The sequence below is a fragment of the Manis pentadactyla genome, chromosome 3, assembly GCF_030020395.1.
Source record: "Manis pentadactyla isolate mManPen7 chromosome 3, mManPen7.hap1, whole genome shotgun sequence".
Classification (NCBI taxonomy): domain Eukaryota; kingdom Metazoa; phylum Chordata; class Mammalia; order Pholidota; family Manidae; genus Manis; species Manis pentadactyla.
Window position 1 is genome coordinate 63,904,542 of NC_080021.1, and position 18,456 is coordinate 63,922,997.

Sequence of the window (18,456 nt, forward strand, 5' to 3'; positions counted from 1 at the left end):
ACCAGTAGTATCTACACTGGCTTCCTTTTTTTCTGTTTTTGTTCCACTGTGGCCTATTTTTCATGTAGTAGCCAAAATTACTTTTAAGTTATAAATCCAAGGTTTTTGTGATGGCATGTGAGTCCCTGTGTGGTCTGGCCCCCTTCAACTCTCCAGTTCCAACGCCCATCACTCCCTGTGTCCCCGTCTCGCTGGCCTGGTTGCCAGTTACACCATCATAGATGAAAGAAACCAGACTTAAAAGGGTTGTGTACTCTACCATTCAAAGTATATGACATTTTAGAAAAGGCAAAACCATAGAGATAGAAAACAGATCAGTGGTTGCCAGGGACTGGGGCTGGCCATAAATTGTCATGGGGAAATTTTTGGGGGTGTTGGAAATGTCCTATGTCTTGATTGTGGTGGTAGAAACATGACCGTATGAATGTATTAAACTTACAGATACACTAAAAAAGGTAAATGTTCCTGTATTGTAGATTATACCTCAATAAACTTAAGTTTTTAAAAGGCCAGATTAATTCCTTTATAAGTTACTCTTATGGTATGGGGCCCAAGGAAATGTGGTTGGATGAAATCCACTTTCCTTTCTTGGACTGGATATGACGGATCCACCTTGGAATGCACTGACCGTAACTCAAAGCCTGGTATGGGTTTCTTCAAATGCCAGTGGTTAGGTAAGACCTGCTTCAAGTTTCCTAGGATAATTATTAGTCTCCAAAAAGTGGTCTAAGCCTGCCCCAACTAACTTCAGGGAAAGGGTCTGTAGATCAGTGTACCCCATTTGGGAACTCTGAATCCTCGTCGAGACAGTGGACAGTCATTCATGTGGGATTTGCCTGGAGATCACCATGGTGAGAATGTTCTACATGTTTGCTTGTTTGTCACAGCAAGTGTGATATTACAAATTCACATTAATGTAGAATGTTTAATTGTGCAAAATAAAGTAGTTGAAATTTCCAGATACTGATTTTTTTGGCAAAATTTGTTGACTGAACAACCATGTGGGAATAGTACACTAGATACTGGAACATACAAAGGTAACTCTAACTTCTAGTTCTCATAATAAACTAGCTAATTTATTGTAGTCTTCAGTGAGCCTATCTTTTCGTAAAGTTTAAAATTATGGATCATATGGTGGTTTCAGTGAGGAATGATCATCCTTATTTATAAGCTGAGTAAAGAGCACATTTACTGTTAAGATTGAGCAATAAGGGTTTTGCTCAGTATTTTTCAATATGTCCTGTTTGGAAATTGAGGTTATGTTGGTTAGTGTACGTTCTTAAAAGCAAAATCGTTTTTAATGGTGCAGAAAGGTTTTTGGACTCTTCTATCTTGGTATAACTCACCAGATACTCTTTACTCTCTCCTTCTGGCCTGACATGCTTTCTACACCTTTCTTCATCCCTCTTAAATGTTACTACCTCTTCCTCTCTCTTTTAATACAGTCAGTCACAGCCTCAAAGTCATAAACTTTCCTTCCCTGTCATACTGTTTTATCCATCTTCATTCAGACTGCATTGTCAAACTCACTAATCTCACACATACAGGCCAAGCAGACATAGGTTAGTCAAAATACTGCAGCTTAATTTATAGGTAATAGTTTAGTCACTGTCTACTTTACTTTGTTCAGCTTAACTTTGGAACTCACTTGCTTCATATAAAGAATGAACTAATAAGGGGGTGGAGCCAATATGGCGGCGTGAGTAGTTCAGTGGAAATCTCTTCCCAAAAACATACGTATTTATGAAAATACAATAAATACAACTCCTAAAAACAGCACAGAACAAAACACCCAACATATGAAGAATGGAGGAGGAGGAATAAGAAGGAAGAGAAATAAAGAGTCATCAGACAGTGTTTATAATAGCTCAATAAGCAAGTTAAGTTAGATAGTAAGACAGTAAAGAAGCTAACCTTGAACCTTTGGTAACTGCAAACTTAAAGCCTGCAATGGCAATAAGTACATATCTATCAGTAATCAACCTAAATGTAAATGGACTGAATGCACCAATCAAAAGACACAGAGTAATAGAATGGATAAAAAAGCAAGACCCATCTATATGCTGCTTACCAGAGACTCGCCTCAAACAGAAAGACATGCACAGATTAAAAGTCAAGGGATGGAGAAAGATATTTCATGCAAACAACAGGGAGAAAAAAGCAGGTGTTGCAGTACTAGTATCAGACAAAATAGACTTCAAAACAAAGAAAGTAACAAGAGATAAAGAAGGACATTACATAATGATAAAGGGCTCAGTCCAACAAGAGGATATAACCATTATAAACATATATGCACCCAATACAGGAGCACCAATATATGTGAAACAAATACTAACAGAATTAAAGGAGGAAATAGAATGCAATGCAATCATTTAGGGAGACTTCAACACAGCACTCACTCCAAAGGACAGATCCACCAGACAGAAAATAAGTAAGGACACAGAGGCACTGAACAACACACTAGAACAGATGGACCTAATAGACATCTATAGAACTCTACATCCAAAAGCAACAGGATACACATTCTTCTCAAGTGCACATGGAACATTCTCCAGAATAGACCACATACTAGGCCACAAAAAGAGCCTCAGTAAATTCCAAAAGATTGAAATCCTGCCAGCCAACTTCTCAGACCACAAAGGTATAAAACTAGAAATAAATTGTACAAAGACAGCAAAAAGGCTCACAAACACATGGAGGCTTAACAACATGCTCCTAAATAATCAATGGATCAACAACCAAATTAAAATGGAGATCCAGCAATATATGGAAACAAATGACAACAAGAACACAAAGCCCCAACTTCTGTGGGATGCAGTGAAAGCAGTCTTAAGAGGAAAGTATATAGCAATCCAGGCATATTTAGAGAAGGAAGAACAATCCCAAATGAATAGTCTAACGTCACAATTATCGAAGTTGGAAAAAGAAGAACAAACGAGGCCTAAGGTCAGCAGAAGGAGGGCCATAATAAAGATCAGACAAGAAATAAATAAAATTGAGAAGAATAAAACAATAGCAAAAATCAATGAAACCAAGAGCTGGTTCTTCGAGAAAATAAACAAAATAGATAAGCCTCTAGCCAGACTTATTAGGAGGAAAAGAGAAACAACACACATCAACAGAATCAGAAACGAGAAAGGAAAAATCACAACGGACCCCACAGAAATACAAAGAATTATTAGAGAATACTATGAAAACCTATATGCTAACAAGCTGGAAAACCTAGGAGAAATGGACAACTTCCTAGAAAAATACAACCTTCCAAGACCGACCCAGAAAGAAACAGAAAATCTAAACAGATCAATTACCAGCAACGAAATTGAATCAGTAATCAAAAAACTACCCAAGAACAAAACCCCTGGGTCAGATGGATTTAACTCAGAATTTTATCAGACATACAGAGAAGACATAATACCCATTCTCCTTAAAGTTTTCCAAAAAATAGAAGAGGAGGGAATACTCCCAAACTCATTCTATGAAGCCAACATCACCCTAATACCAAAACCAGGCAAAGACCCCACCAAAAAAGAAAACTACAGACCAATATCCCTGATGAATGTAGATGCAAAAATACTCAACAAAATATGAGCAAACTAAATTCAAAAATACGTCAAAAGGATCATACACCATGACTAAGTGGGATTCATCCCAGGGATGCAAGGATGGTACAGCATTCAAAAATCCATCAACATCATCCACCACATCATCAAAAAGAAGGACAAAAACCACACGATCATCTCCATAGATGCTGAAAGAGCATTAGACAAAATTCAACATCCATTCATGATAAAAACTCTCAACAAAATCAGTATAGAGGGCAAGTACCTGAACATAATAAAGGGCATATATGACAAACCCACAGCCAACATCATATTTAACAGGGAGAAGCTGAAAGCTTTTCCTCTAAGATTGGGAACAAGACAGGGATGCCCACTCTCCCCACTCGCATTCAACATAGTACTGGAGGTCCTAGCCACGGCAATTAGAGAAAACAAAGAAATACAAGGAATCCAGATTGGTAAAGAATAAGTCAAACTGTCACTATTTGCAGATGACATGATATTGTACATAAAAAACCCTAAAGACTCCACTCCAAAACTACTAGAACTGATATCAGAATTCAGCAAAGTTGCAGGATAAAAATTAACACACAGAAATCTGTAGCTTTCCTATACACTAACAATGAACTAATAGAAAGAGAAATCAGGAAAACAATTCCATTCACAATAGCATCAAAAAGAATAAAATACCTAGGAATAAACCTAACCAAGGAAGTGAAAGACCTATACCCTGAAAACTACAAGACACTCTTAAGAGAAATTAAAGAGGTCACTAACAAATGGAAACTCATCCCACGCTCCTGGCTACGAAGAATTAATATAGTCAAAATGGCCATCCTGCCCAAAGCAATATACAGATTTGAGTCAATCCCTATCAAATTACCAACAGCATTCTTCAACAAACTGGAACAAATAGTTCAAAACTTCACATGGAAACACCAAAGATCCGAATAGCCAAAGCTATCCTGAGAAGGAAGAATAAAGTGGAGGGGATCTCGCTCCCCAACTTCAAGCTCTACTACAAAGCCACAGTAATCAAGACAATTTGGTACTGGCACAAGAACAGAGCCACAGACCAATGGAACAGAATAGAGACTACAGACATTAACCCAAACATATATGGTCAATAATATTCGATAAAGGAGCCATGGACATACAATGGGGAAATGACAGTCTCTTCAACAGGTGGTGCTGGCAAAACTGGACAGCTACATGTAAGAGAATGAGACTGGATTACTGTCTAACTCCATACACAAAAGTAAACTCCAAATGGATCAAAGACCTGAATGTAAGTCATGAAACCATAAAACTCTTAGAAAAAAACACAGACAAAAATCTCTTGGACATAAACACGAGCGACTTCTTCATGAACATATCTCCCCGAGCAAGGGAAACAAAGGAAAAAATGAACAAGTGGGACTATATCAAGCTAAAAAGCTTCTCTACAGCAAAGGACACCATCAATAGAACAAAAAGGTATCCTACAGTATGGGAGAACATATTCATAAATGACAGATCCGATAAAGGATTGACATCCAAAATATATAAAGAGCTCACATGCCTCAACAAACCAAAAGCAAATAATCTAATTAAAAAATGGGCAGAGTTGCTGAGTGGACAGTTCTCTAAAGAAGAAATCCAGATGGCCAACAGACACATGAAAAGATGCTCCACATTGCTAATCATCAGAGAAATGCAAATTAAAACCACAATGAGATATCACCTCACACCAGTAGGGATCACCATCATTGAAAAGACAAACAACAACAAATGTTGGCGAGGTTGTGGAGAAAGGGAAACCCTCCTACACTGCTGGTGGGAATGTAAACTAGTTCAACCATCGTGGAAAGCAGTATGGAGGTTCCTCAGAATGCTCAAAATAGAAATACCATTTGACCCAAGAATTCCACTTCTAGGAATTTACCCTAAGAATGCAGCACTCCTGTTTGAAAAAGACAGATGTACCCCTATGTTTATTGCTGCACTGTTTACAATAGCCAAGATATGGAAGCAACCTAAATGTCCATCAGTAGATGAATGGATAACGAAGAGGTGGTACATATACACAATGGAATATTACGCAGCCATAAGAAAAAACCAGATCCTACCATTTGCAACAACATGGATGGAGCTAGAGGGTATTATGCTCAGTGAAATAAGCCAAGTGGAGAAGGAGAAGTACCAAATGATTTCACTCATATGTTGAGTATAAGAACAAAGGAAAACTGAAGGAACAAAATAGCAGCAGAATCACAGAACCCAAGAATGGACTAACAGTTACCAAAGGGAAAGGGACCGGGGAGGATGGGTGGGAAGGGAGGGATAAGGGTGGGGAAAAAGAAAGAGGGCATTACGATCAGCATGTATAGTGTGGGAGGCCACGGGGAGGGCTGTGCAACACAGAGAAGACAAGTAGTGATTTTACAGCATCTTACTACGCAGATGGACAGTGACTGTGAAGGGGTATGTGGGGGGGACTTGGTGAAGGGGAGAGCCTAGTAAACATAATATTCTTTCTGTAATTGTAGATTAATGATACCAAAATGAAAATTAAAAAAACAAAAAAAAAACTACCAGACACTCTGAAGAGAAAGTAAAGAGGACACTAATAAATGGAAACTCATCCCATACTCCTGGCTAGGAAGAATTAATATTGTCAAAATGGCCATCCTGCCCAAACAATATTCAGATTCGATGCAATCCCTATCAAATTACCAACAGCATTCTTCAACAAACTGGAACAAATAGTTCAAAACTTCACATAGAAACACCAAAGATCCGAGTAGCCAAAGCTATCCTAAGAAGGAAGAATAAAGTGGAGGGGATCTCGCTCCCCAACTTCAAGCACTACTACAAAGCCACAGTAAATAAAACAGTTTGGTAGTGGCACAAGAACAGAGCCACAGACCAATGGAACAGAATAGAGACTCCAAACATTAACTGAAACATATATGGTCAATTAATATATGATAAAGGAGCCATGGACATACAATGGGGAAATGACAGTCTCTTCAACAGATGGTGCTGGCAAAACTGGACAGCTACATGTAAGAGAATGAAACTGGATCACTGTCTAACCCCACACACAAAAGTAAATTCGAAATGGATCAAAGACCTGAATGCAAGTCATGAAACCATAAAACTCTTAGAAAAAAACACAGACAAAAATCTCTTGGACATAAACATGAGCGACTTCTTCATGAACTTATCTCCCCGAGCAAGGGAAACAAAGGAAAAATGAACAAGTGTGACTATATCAAGCTGAAAAGCTTCTGTACAGCAAAGGACACCATCAATAGAACAAAAAGGTATCCTACAGTATGGAAGAACATATTCATAAATGACAGATCCTATAAAGGGTTGACAGCCAAAATATATAAAGAGCTCACGCACCTCAACAAACAGCAAATAATCCAATTAAAAAATGGGCAGAGGAGCTCAATGGACAGTTCTCTAAAGAAGAAATTCAGATGGCCAACAGACACATGAAAAGATGCTCCACATCGCTTGTCATCAGAGAAATGCAAATTAAAACCACAATGAGATATCACCTCACACCAGTAAGGATCGCTACCATCCAAAAGACAAACAACAACAAATGTTGGCGAGGCTGTGGAGAAAGGGGAACACTCCTACACTGTTGGTGGGAATGTAAATTAGTTCAACCATTGTGGAAAGCAGTATGGAGGTTCCTCAGAATGCTTAAAATAGAAATACCATTTGACCCAGGAATTCCACTTCTAGGAATTTACCCTAAGAATGCAGTAGGCCCGTTTGAAAAAGACAGATGCACCCCTGTGTTTATCGCAGCACTATTTACAATAGCCAAGAAATGGAAGCAACCTAAATGTCCATCAGTAGATGAATGGATAAAGAAGATGTGGTACATATGCACAATGGACTATTATTCAGCGATAAGAAGAAAACAAATCCTATCATTTGCAACAACATGGATGGAGCTAGAGGGTATTATGCTCAGTGAAATAAGCCAGGTGGAGAAAGACAAGTACCAAATCATTTCACTCATATGTTGAGTATAAGAACAAAGAAAAACTGAAGGAACAAAACAGCATCAGAATCACAGAATCCATGAATGGACTAACAGTTACCAAAGGAAAAGGGAGGATGGTTGGGAAGGGAAGGATAAGGGCGGGGAAAAAGAAAGGGGGCATTACAATTAGCATGTATAATGTTGGGGGTGGTATGGGGTGGGTTCTACAACACAGAGAAGACAAGTAGTGATTTTACAGAATCTTACTACGCTGATGGACAGTGACTGTGAAGGGGTATGTGGGATAGACTTGGTGAAGGGGGGAGCCTAGTAAACATAATGTTCTTCATGTAATTGTAGATTAATGATACCAAAATAAAAAAAGAAGAATTAACTAATAAATTAACCGCCTACCCAAGCACTAATTAGCTAATGAATCTAACATTTAGTATTTGCTGTAATCTGACTTCCAGGCAACACAAAGTGAAATTATCAGATAAAGGACAATACTTGTTTAACACATCATTTAAAATTTTTTAAATCAATTTCATAAGGGAAAATAAACAAGAACCAAATTTATATATAATGTGTTTACTATGTACTAAATATTGTGAGGCTCTATGTACATTATTTTGTTTAAATGTAATAACTGTGAGGTATAAATGATAGCATTTGTATATTTGCTTCATTTGCTGCAGCGTGTTTAAGGGTTTATGTTCAGATTAGTGCTGCCAAGCAAGTTGTTCCTAGTGGGTGTGCTTTAACTAGAATTCAAGACAGATACCTCAGTGAAAGGAGAATTGTTACAAGTAAAAATTTATAAATTTAATGGGTATTCTGTTCAACTTTTAATTAATTAAGTCCTCTCATAGTTTTTTTTCCTGATTAATTAAGTCTCTTGCCTGAGTAATAATGTCATCATGTCTTACAGTTGTATAATAATTTAAAGCTAAAAGAGAAAAAGTCTTCACACATATTTAAATATATACTATGCCAACAGTAATATATAAATTTATTGTAAACTATGTACAGAACTTCTGTAGTAGTACATGGTTTTAAATAATAGTACTTTGCCCTTCAAGTAATTCTGTTCTACTGAAGTCTTATCAGCTAAGATGTTTTTTTGGCTACAGGTAACAGAAAACCTGACTCATACTGGCTTAAATAATAAGGAGCACTGTTATCTCACATAACAGGAAGGCTACAGGAAGGGTGAACTCCAGGGATGGCCGATAGAGCAGCTCAATGTTGTCAACAAGGACTCAGATTATTCTGTATTTTAGCAATGCTATCCTCTGTTTAATCCTTTGATTTATGGAAAGATGGCGACAGGAGTTCTCTGTGTCTCTGGCAATATAGCCACAGGCAAAAGAAAATGAGAGAGCTGATCTTCTTGTGTCTCCTTGTAGGGGCATAGACATCTCTATCAGGAACTTCTCCAACCATCTTCCTTTATGCTTGGGCCATGGGTTGGTCAAGTGCCATCGCCAACTAGTCACTGGCAAGAGAAATGAGATCACTACTAGTTTGAATTTTTGTGGAGGAAACAACCAGAAGGGCTACTAAAGGAGGGATTATGTGCCACATATATAATTTAAATTTTTCTAGTAGACCCATTTTAAAACTAAAAAGAAACAGGTAAGTTTCATCGTGATAATGTATTTTATTTAACTCAGTATATTTAAAATTTCAGTTCAGTGTGTAATCAATTTTAAAATTATTGAGATATTTTACCTTTTTATTCATACATCTTATTTTGGACTACCCACACATAAGGTGCTCATTAGCCACATGTATGTTGGACAGCACAGGTCTATAGGATAAAATCCAAGGGCACTGTGATGGTTTTCCTGCCTATCTCTCCAGTCTCATCTTTCACCACTCTCCCTACACCTAACTTACATCCACGCTTTATGCACTGGCAGTTTTGAGTTGTCACATCTCACCTGCCCTTGCATCTTTGTCTTTTGCACTGTTTCCTCTGCCTGGGCCATGCTCTCGTTTCTTGTAAGAACTTTAATTGTTGTATCCATCAGATCCAACCAAGAAGTTACTCCAGTCAGTAAGCCTTCCCCAAACCTGCTTTATGCATTATCCCACTATGACACTTACCAAACTGTTTTCCCATTATTTTTTTTCATATAGGTCACTGGGCAGTGACTTCCATGAGGTGCAGGGCAGTCATTAGTATACACCATGTGTATGCTCTGGTAGTTAGAAGGCACTCGATGTATGTTTATAGGGTGGAATTTAATTGAATTTCAAAGAAAATTAGAATGACTTGGATTTAGTAGAACTAGAGAAATAGAATGTGTGGCTTCATATGCTTTCTCTGGTGGTGGCCATATACACACATTATTTGTGAAAGCATCCTTGTACTTGGAAATGTTGGACTTTAGAGGATTTACATCCTCTGAATATACGTAACTATCATTAAGAATTCATCAAAAATCTATGTCCATTAATTCGTCCACTGATCTGGTTGTAGCTTTTAATTTTTCCTACATGAATATGACTATGCATGCTTATGACTACATCCTTCTCCATGTCCTAAATGACTGTCTTCAAGTTCCAGGGTCTGCCTCCTGATTCTGGTTTTCTGCAGTGTGATACACAAGTCGGTATTCACTTTGGGACTGCATTCCTCAGAATCCAGAGAGGCATGAACTTCATAGTTTTGAGCAACAATTACACAAGACAAAGCTTTTTGTTAATCTAAAGGACAAACCTAAGTGGCATTGCATAGTAACAGACCTCATGTTGTCATTCTAGTGGTGTCTGTAATAAGGTTCTGGCCTTCTTTGTATTACATTGGTTTTGTACGGGTTTTAAACTACAGCTGTTTCACTTCTCCATATATCAAGCCATGAGTTCAAGTCCATTGGGAGTTGAAAAAAGAGTATGATCACTGCCATTGGCAGCTTCTAGGAGGTTCTGGAGCTGCCAAAATTCAAAACATAATTTGATTTTACTTTACTTTTTGTGAAATAAGGTGCAAAGAGATATATTTAAATGGCACATCACTTTAATGTTTGGGAAAGTGCTTTCATATTTGTTGATTTTTATATTTCAAAATATTTCCTCTATATGAAACTTATCCCATAATTACAGGACTAAAATTACTTCTGACTTTTAACTTTATTATATAAAATTCCCATTTTTAGAAATACCTGTTAGAGAGTTAAGGAATTCAATAATATCTTTTTTTCCTTTACATTTTATATTTCACTATTTAGCCCAATAGTTTGCACAGCATTATTTTTGTTTTTTTTAATTGAGATATGATTAACATATAACTTCATATCAGTTTTAGGTGTACAACATAATGATTTGATATATGCATATATTGCGAAATGATTACAATAAGCTAACATTCATCATTTATTTAATCATATCTTCAAAAAAATATTTCAGCAGGAAAAGTCACTGGGAACGACTTCCCACTACACAATAGTTATACTCATTGATGGATTAGAACAGGAGTCAACAAACTGGCCCACAGGCCAACTCCAGCCTACCACCTGAATTAGGAATGGATTTTTAGATTCTGAAATGGTTGAAAAAGATGTATCAAAAGAAGAGATTTCACATTTCATGACTTGTGAAATTAGGAAAATTCAAATTTTAGTGCCCATAAATAAAGTTTTATTGGAATACAGCCATGACCATTCATTCAGGTATTGTCCATGGCCACCTTCATTCTAATTAGCAAGAAATGAGTAATTAACAACAGAAACCTTATTGCCTGCAAAACCTAAAATATTTTTTATCTGTCCCTTCACAGAAAAAGTGTGCTGTCCTAACCCCTGGACTAGAAGGAAGAAACTTTAGGCATTTACCTTCTGAGTTTTGTATCAAATGTTATTTATATGGTTATTTACTCTAAATAGAAACCAATTTTAGGAATACGTTTTTCTTTATCTGTATTCATCACACTATTGAAAGAAAGTTCGCCTGTAGCAAAGGTTACTTTTGTCTCCTCTCGAAAGTCCCATTTAGAAACATTTCATAGCTGGACTCTTTTTTTTAAGTAATAAATTCTGTTGTTTCCATAATGATATTTCAATTCTTTCATTTCAGATATATAATTAGTTTCCAGAACCAGCAGTGAGTTATAGGGGAAGGTAGTGGGAAGATTGAATATTATGTATTTTGTAAGTGACTCATAATTTCATTTCTGTTTAGTACAGCATGAGCACATTTCTAAGAGGTTGCATATCTCCGGTGATACTGTGCACACAAGTGACTTATAACTTGACCTATAAAATAATTTTGGACTATAGTCAAAATCCACGAACTTAACTTACAGCTTTCCTTCTCCCACATTTTTTCCTGATGTGATGAATAACAGTTATTTTAGTCAACAGAAAATGTGAAATTTTAGGTTTTAAAAAAACCTGACTTTTCTCAACTGTACTTCTTTTAGTGTGATTATTTGATCCATATCTATAGCTCAGTGTTTTACAACAGATTATCTCTTTGAAGATAATTTCATGTTTGTGATCTCATAGACAAATTAAATTGAATCCTAAAGTGTGATTTTTCTCCCTAATATAAGCTTTGTTCAGCTATGGACATGCAAACATACTCCACATCAATAGTCTTTAATTCTTAATTGAGTATTCTAAATTCAAATTATTTAAGTGGGAATTTAATATTCCTCCTATTCTATAGGTCTATATATTTGATGTTGATTTGGAGGTCATTGGGGAAATATTCTAAAAACCTTACTGTTCAGAGTTCATACTCATGAATCATAACCAGATACATTATTAAACCAATAAATACCATATGTGTATAATTGACTAAATAGATGTGAAGGTTATACTGGAAAACTGCTGTCTATATAGAATTTTTTTAAGTGACGATCAATGGAATATAGTTCCCTAGGCCACAGATTTGAGAGCATTATTGCCCACTGGAGGTCATTTTTATAGCCTAAAGAGTATTACCTTCCTCATAAACTCAAATTATGGTGTTGTGTATGATTTATTATGCTATTTAAAACTGAAAAACAGAAACATTCTCTCTCTTAGCAGTATGCCTTCAATTAAGTCATGCTTCTCCCCATTTTCAAAATTTCTTTTTAAACAAACCAGTGACTGGTTATTTTTCAGAATATTCCGTTTTATTCTTTCATACTAATAGTTATTTGGCCTGCTTTCTTTGTTTCTAAGTTGGCAGCTAATACCCGCTCAGATCACATAGTTTTAAAATACCCTTTAGTTAATTTGCTTCTCTTAACGTCCTCTGATGGAGAAAATTTGAAAACATTTTGAAGCCCAAAAATATTTAACATGTGAATTAAATAATAAGGGCCAACATAGAGATAAAAAATGTCTCTGTTACCCTTCATCAGTGGTCCTGTGATGTGCTCCCAGCAAACCTGGTACCTTTTGGTAAGTGGTATCACCTCCCTACCAAGACCCACACTTAAATTTCTCACTCGGAAAGACTAGTGTGCTGGTAAGCTTCCAACCCGGTTCACCCTACTTCATATGTAGAGAGAGGTCATGCCTTCACATAGGTTCTTGCCATAGTAGGAAACATAACAAATATTTCAGCTGAGTGACAAAGTTGCCTGGATGTCAGAGTCTCCTTATTGCTGACACACTTCTGCTTCCTAGACCACTGTTTGCTGGAATCCTTCCCTAACATTTCCTTACTGTCTGTTTGACCAGTCCCTGCCTCCTTATCGTAAACTCCTGTTGCTTACTCAAGGTCTGCCTTGGAGTTTGATTTGCCTTCCTAGCACTTGTTCTCTCTGATCTTGTACTGTCTAACTGACCCTTGACATTGGCTTCTGTTTTCTATTCTCGTGTATACCTTACCTTTCAGAGACTCACTGTCTTCATATTGCTCTCCAAATTCAAAACTGCCCATGACTGAAGGCCATTTAGAGAGAGGATACTCTACAGTCATTATAAAATCCATTATAAAATCACCTTACTTGTTAGTGAACTGATATTTAGCCTTTGCCCTCTGATGTGGTTGTACCAATTGTTAAGATCTTTAAATACTTTCATACTATTTGGCAAATAGCTGATGCTCCATATTTCACCCCCTACCATCCTGGCCTCATGATCAGGACCTCTGGGACCTCCCCATGATCTAGGAACTAATAAATCATTTCTTGGGTAAAAGGATTTTTCAGGACTCTATATTTTGTTGTCTGGTTATGCCACACAAATTCTTAAATATGTTAACTACCACCTCTGCTTTCAGAGGTATATGTAAGAGTTAATTTCTTGAAGGAGATAGGGGTGAAGATATCCTAAAGTGATCATTTTTCTTAAAAGATTTTGAAAATTTCCATAGGCAATCAACAAGCATTTTATTCATTCCATCATCATGAAATAAGGACCAGCTCTATGTTCACCACTGTTATAATAAGTGCTAAGAAGTATTTCCAATTTTGTAAATTGAGAAAACCCTTAAATTAAGTGTAATTAAAAGGTGGAAACGGGGTTAATGGGAATGCTCTATACTTTCTCAATTTTACTGTGAATTTAAAACTGCTCTAAAAAAAGTCTGCTTAAAAGGGGGAAAAACTTTGGCAAAGCCACAAAACATATACAGAAACAATTGAGGACGGATTGCAAAGCAACATGATTTAGTGTCAGAAATGTTTTTAAAAATCTATATATGTATATATGAATATTGAAAGGCTGTGAAGTATAGAGATGATCAAGGGCAGAACAGTTCACCTAATTAAGCTTCTCTTAGAAGTTGATAGACTAAAAATTGAAAGACAAATTATAAGGGCTTTCCACATAGGGGAAACAACATGAGAAAGAATAGAAACATCGAAATTGTCAAGGAATATGTTGGGTTAGAAAAACTCAACTTGGTTTGAGCCCCAGGAATAAATGAAGTTGCATAAGATCAAGGCAGTTGAGTACATTTTTGACAGCTAGGTTGAATGGTATGAATTATATGTTCTTTGCAACAAAGAACCATTCTTCAGTCAAGAGCAAGGGATATGATTATGCTGACATCTGTAAGATCAATCTGGTAGCCAGATACATGATTGACTGTGATGGAGAGGAAGGTTTCTATCATCAGAATTCAGGAATGAATGACTGCTGGTTACCTTGATGGGTGTGTCTCTTAAAATGGTGAGGAAAACGGCAACTCTCCCAAAGAGACACTGCAGAGAAAGAATCAGCAGACCTTGGTGACTAGCTGAGTATGAGAGAAAAACACAGAGCAGTTAAAAATAGCTTCTTTAAAGGCAGATTCCCAATATGTTGGAGTAAGAACTGGACAAATCTTTCCAAAACCAACAATTGAAACTGTACAAAATTTTCAACAACAGCAATTTTAGGACACTGGAAATTGACCAAAGGCATTCAACAAATTGAGACGTGTTTACTAGTGGAAAAAATACTGGACTTCAGGTAAGAAAAGTAGGATTCTGTGTCGTTGTTCCTGCTTGGAACTGCTGTCATCCCCCAATTTCAGGCTCAGTCAGCACAGGGGCTCTACATTGACAAGAAAAGCCATGAAAACCAGCAGTTTCACTGGAGTGGCCTTACTTGATTTAAAGTGACATTATGAGTAACAGTATACATCTTGGTGGCGAGGGAAAGGCTAGCACAGTGAACCTAAGTTACAGTCTTGGTTGGAATGAATAGTGGATCAACAGACAAGCCAGAACTTTACCAGGGAAATTTGAGAAATTATATAATGATAGGAGGCCTTGATAAACTCAACACATTGCTGGCTGACAAGAAGGCTTCATAAACCTGCAAGAGAGACCAGAGAGGGGCCCTAGCTATCTACACATTCCTGGCTGACTGAAATTCTGTGCATGTGCAGAGAAGATGAAAGGGCCTGGCAAAAAGTAAATGACAAGGCAGACTTGAGAATTACCTGAATTTTGAATGTGCTCCCCAACCCAAGCACAGATCCATTGACAGAGGGTGACACTTTGGGTATTTGAGCACAACCACTGATCAATCGTTTGACTAGGTTATATAGACAAAAGGGTGACCCCTAGGAAGTCAGGTTTAAATATAAAAACAAAAACAAATTTTTAAAAAACTGAGTAGAGATGCAAGCAGCTACATGCTGTGGGGAGATGAATACCACAGATTTAGCCTAGGCAAATTAACAAACAAGCAAGAAAACCACAGCAACAATAGTAATCCTGTAGGAGGAACATCAAAATTCAGAATCACTACTATATAATACCTACAATTCTAGTTTCCAGCAAAAAATTACAAGATATGCAAAGAAAGGAAAGGTTTACAATACTCAGTGGAAAAAAGCCATTGGCCCAGATGTTTGACTTAGCAGACGAAGACTTCAAAACAGCTAAAATAGATATGTCCAAGTAATAAAAGGAGAGCATGTTCAAATAAAGGAAAATATAATGATAATGACTCAACAGAGAATCTCAATAAAGAGATAAAAATTATTTAAAAGATCAAACAAATTAGAATTGAAAAGTAATTTCTGAAATGAAAAATTCATTAAAGGGCTCAACAACAGATTTGAGATGGCAGAAGAAAGAACCCACAGACTTCAAAATAGAGCAAAAGGAATTATCCAGTCTGAATAACAGAGGGAAAAGAGAATAAAAGAAACAGAGCCTCAGAAACTGTGGGACAACATCAAGCAACATTAAAAAAAAAAAAAAGGATTCAACACCATTGCCAAGGTTGGTTTGACATCTGGAAATCAGTTACTGTACTGACCATGTTAGAAAAGGAGAAAAACCACATGATAATCTCAGTGGACAAAGAAAAAGCATTTAACAAAATCCAACACCCATTCCTGATTAAATACTCTGAACAATCTAGGAATAGAAGGGAACTGCCTTAACTTTAGAAAGACATCTGTGAAAAAGCTACATCTAATGTCATCTTAGTGGTGAAAGACAGTGCTTTCCTTCTAAGTTTGGGAACAAAGCAAGGATGCCTGTTCTCTACACTTCTACTCAATGTTATGGCAGAGATGCAGTGCGAGGGCTGCGGGGGGGAAGGACAGAAAAAAGAGAAAAGGCATGTGGCTTGGAAAAAAGGAACAAAACTCTTCGTTTGCAGATAACATAACCCTGTATGTAGAAAATTCTAAGAAATCCACACACACAAAAAAAACTTATTAGGACTTAAAAACTAAGTTCAGTGAAGTTACAGGATATAAATCAATACACAAAACTCATTTGTATTTCTATATACTGGGAACAAATAATCAAAAAATAAATTTAAGAAGACTGTTTCTTATCACAGTATCATCAAAAAGAATACTTAGGAATCAGTTTAACCAAAGAGGTATTACGATTTATATACTGAAAACTACCAAACATAGTGGAGAGAAACTGGAGATCTAAAATAAATAAGAGTGTTCAATGTTCATGGATTAAAAGACTCCCTGTTAACTTGGCAGTTTTCCTCAAATTGATCTATAGAGTCAATGCAGTCTCTATCAGAATCCCAACAGGGTTTTTTGTTTTGTTTCATTTTTAGAAATTGACAAGCTGATCCTATAATTTTTAAGGAAATGCAAATAGCTAAAACAGTTTTGTAGAGGAAGAACAAATTAGAAGACTTACACTACTAAATTTCAAATATTACTGTAAAAATACATTATTCAAGTTAGTGGCATAAGGGAACATGTAGATCAGTGGAACAAAATCAAATGCAACACTCCAGAGATGAACCTTTAAATTTATGTTCAATCAATTTTCAACAAAAGTGCCAAGGAAGTTAAATAGTGAAGGGTAGATTTCTGAACAGGCGGTACTGGGAAAATTAAGTATCCATGTGAAAAAGATGAATTTAGACCCTTACCTCAACCGTACACAAAATTAACTTCAAATGAATATTATATTTAAATGTAAAACCTAAAACTTTAAAACTTGTGAATTATAGGAGAAATTTTCATGACTGTGGGTAGGCAAAAGTATTCTTAAGAGTCGACCCTGAAAGCATGATCCATAAAAGGAAAAATAAGTAAGTTGGACTTTATCAAAACTTAAAACTTTTGTGCTGTGAAAGACAAAGAAAATGAAATGAAAAGATAAGCCACCAACTAGAAGAAAATATTTACAAATCATCTGTCTAGAAGTGACTTATGCCTAGGAATATGTGAACAGCTCTTGTAAGACAATAGGAAGGCAACTCAGTTAAAGTGGGTAAATGATACGAATAGACAGTTCATCAAAGAAAAGATACTATTGGCCAATACACACCTGAGAAGATGGTCAACATCACCAGACATAGGAAAATGCAAAAACCACAACAGGATAGTACTTCATACACACTAAGATCTTTATACTAAAAAAAGCAGGCAATAACAAATGTTGACCAGATTATGGAAAAACTGAGACCTTCATAGATTGCTAGTGGGAAGGTAAAATTGTACAGCCACTTTGCAAAACAATTTGGCAACTTCTTAAAAAGTTAAACAAATTCACCACATCATTTAGCAATTCTGCTGTATCCACGCAAGAAAAAATAACGTGGTTATGTTTACACAAAGACTTGCATGTGGATATTAGTGATAGCATTATTCATAATAGCCAAAAACTGGAAACAGTCTGAGTGCCCACCAATGGGTGAATGAACAAAGTCATATATCCATACAATGAAATACTATTTAGCAACAAAAAGGAACAAAGACAAACCTCAAAAACATGATACATTAAGGATACCAGACACAAGAAACCACATATGGTATGATTCCATACATATGAAATTTCCAGAAAAGACAAAAATCTATAGTTAAAGCAGATTGGTGTTTGCCTTGGGCTGGGCCAGGGAGTAGGGGCTACTACAAATGAGCACAGCAAAATTTTCTGAGGTGATAGAAATGTTCTAAGATTAAATGGTGGTGATGTTTGCATAACTTACTAAAATTTACTAAAAAAACTTACAATAGATGAACTTCATAGTATAT

At 36.4% G+C, this 18,456-nt stretch overlaps 1 protein-coding gene across 19 annotated transcripts in view; it reads left to right on the plus strand.

The window, feature by feature from the left end:
• The window catches only part of STAU2 (staufen double-stranded RNA binding protein 2), a 344,484-nt gene that overhangs the window by 226,883 nt on the left and 99,145 nt on the right, over window positions 1–18,456 (plus strand). Inside the window, exon 14 of one of the 19 annotated variants that reach the window (XM_057497968.1) lies at window positions 8,961–9,080. The exons of the other annotated variants lie outside the window; for them this stretch is intronic. Coding sequence (XP_057353951.1) covers window positions 8,961–9,065 — 105 coding nt within the window. The 3' untranslated portion in view covers window positions 9,066–9,080. Of the gene's footprint in view, window positions 1–8,960; window positions 9,081–18,456 lie in introns of those variants that run through there. 19 annotated transcript variants of the gene reach the window in all.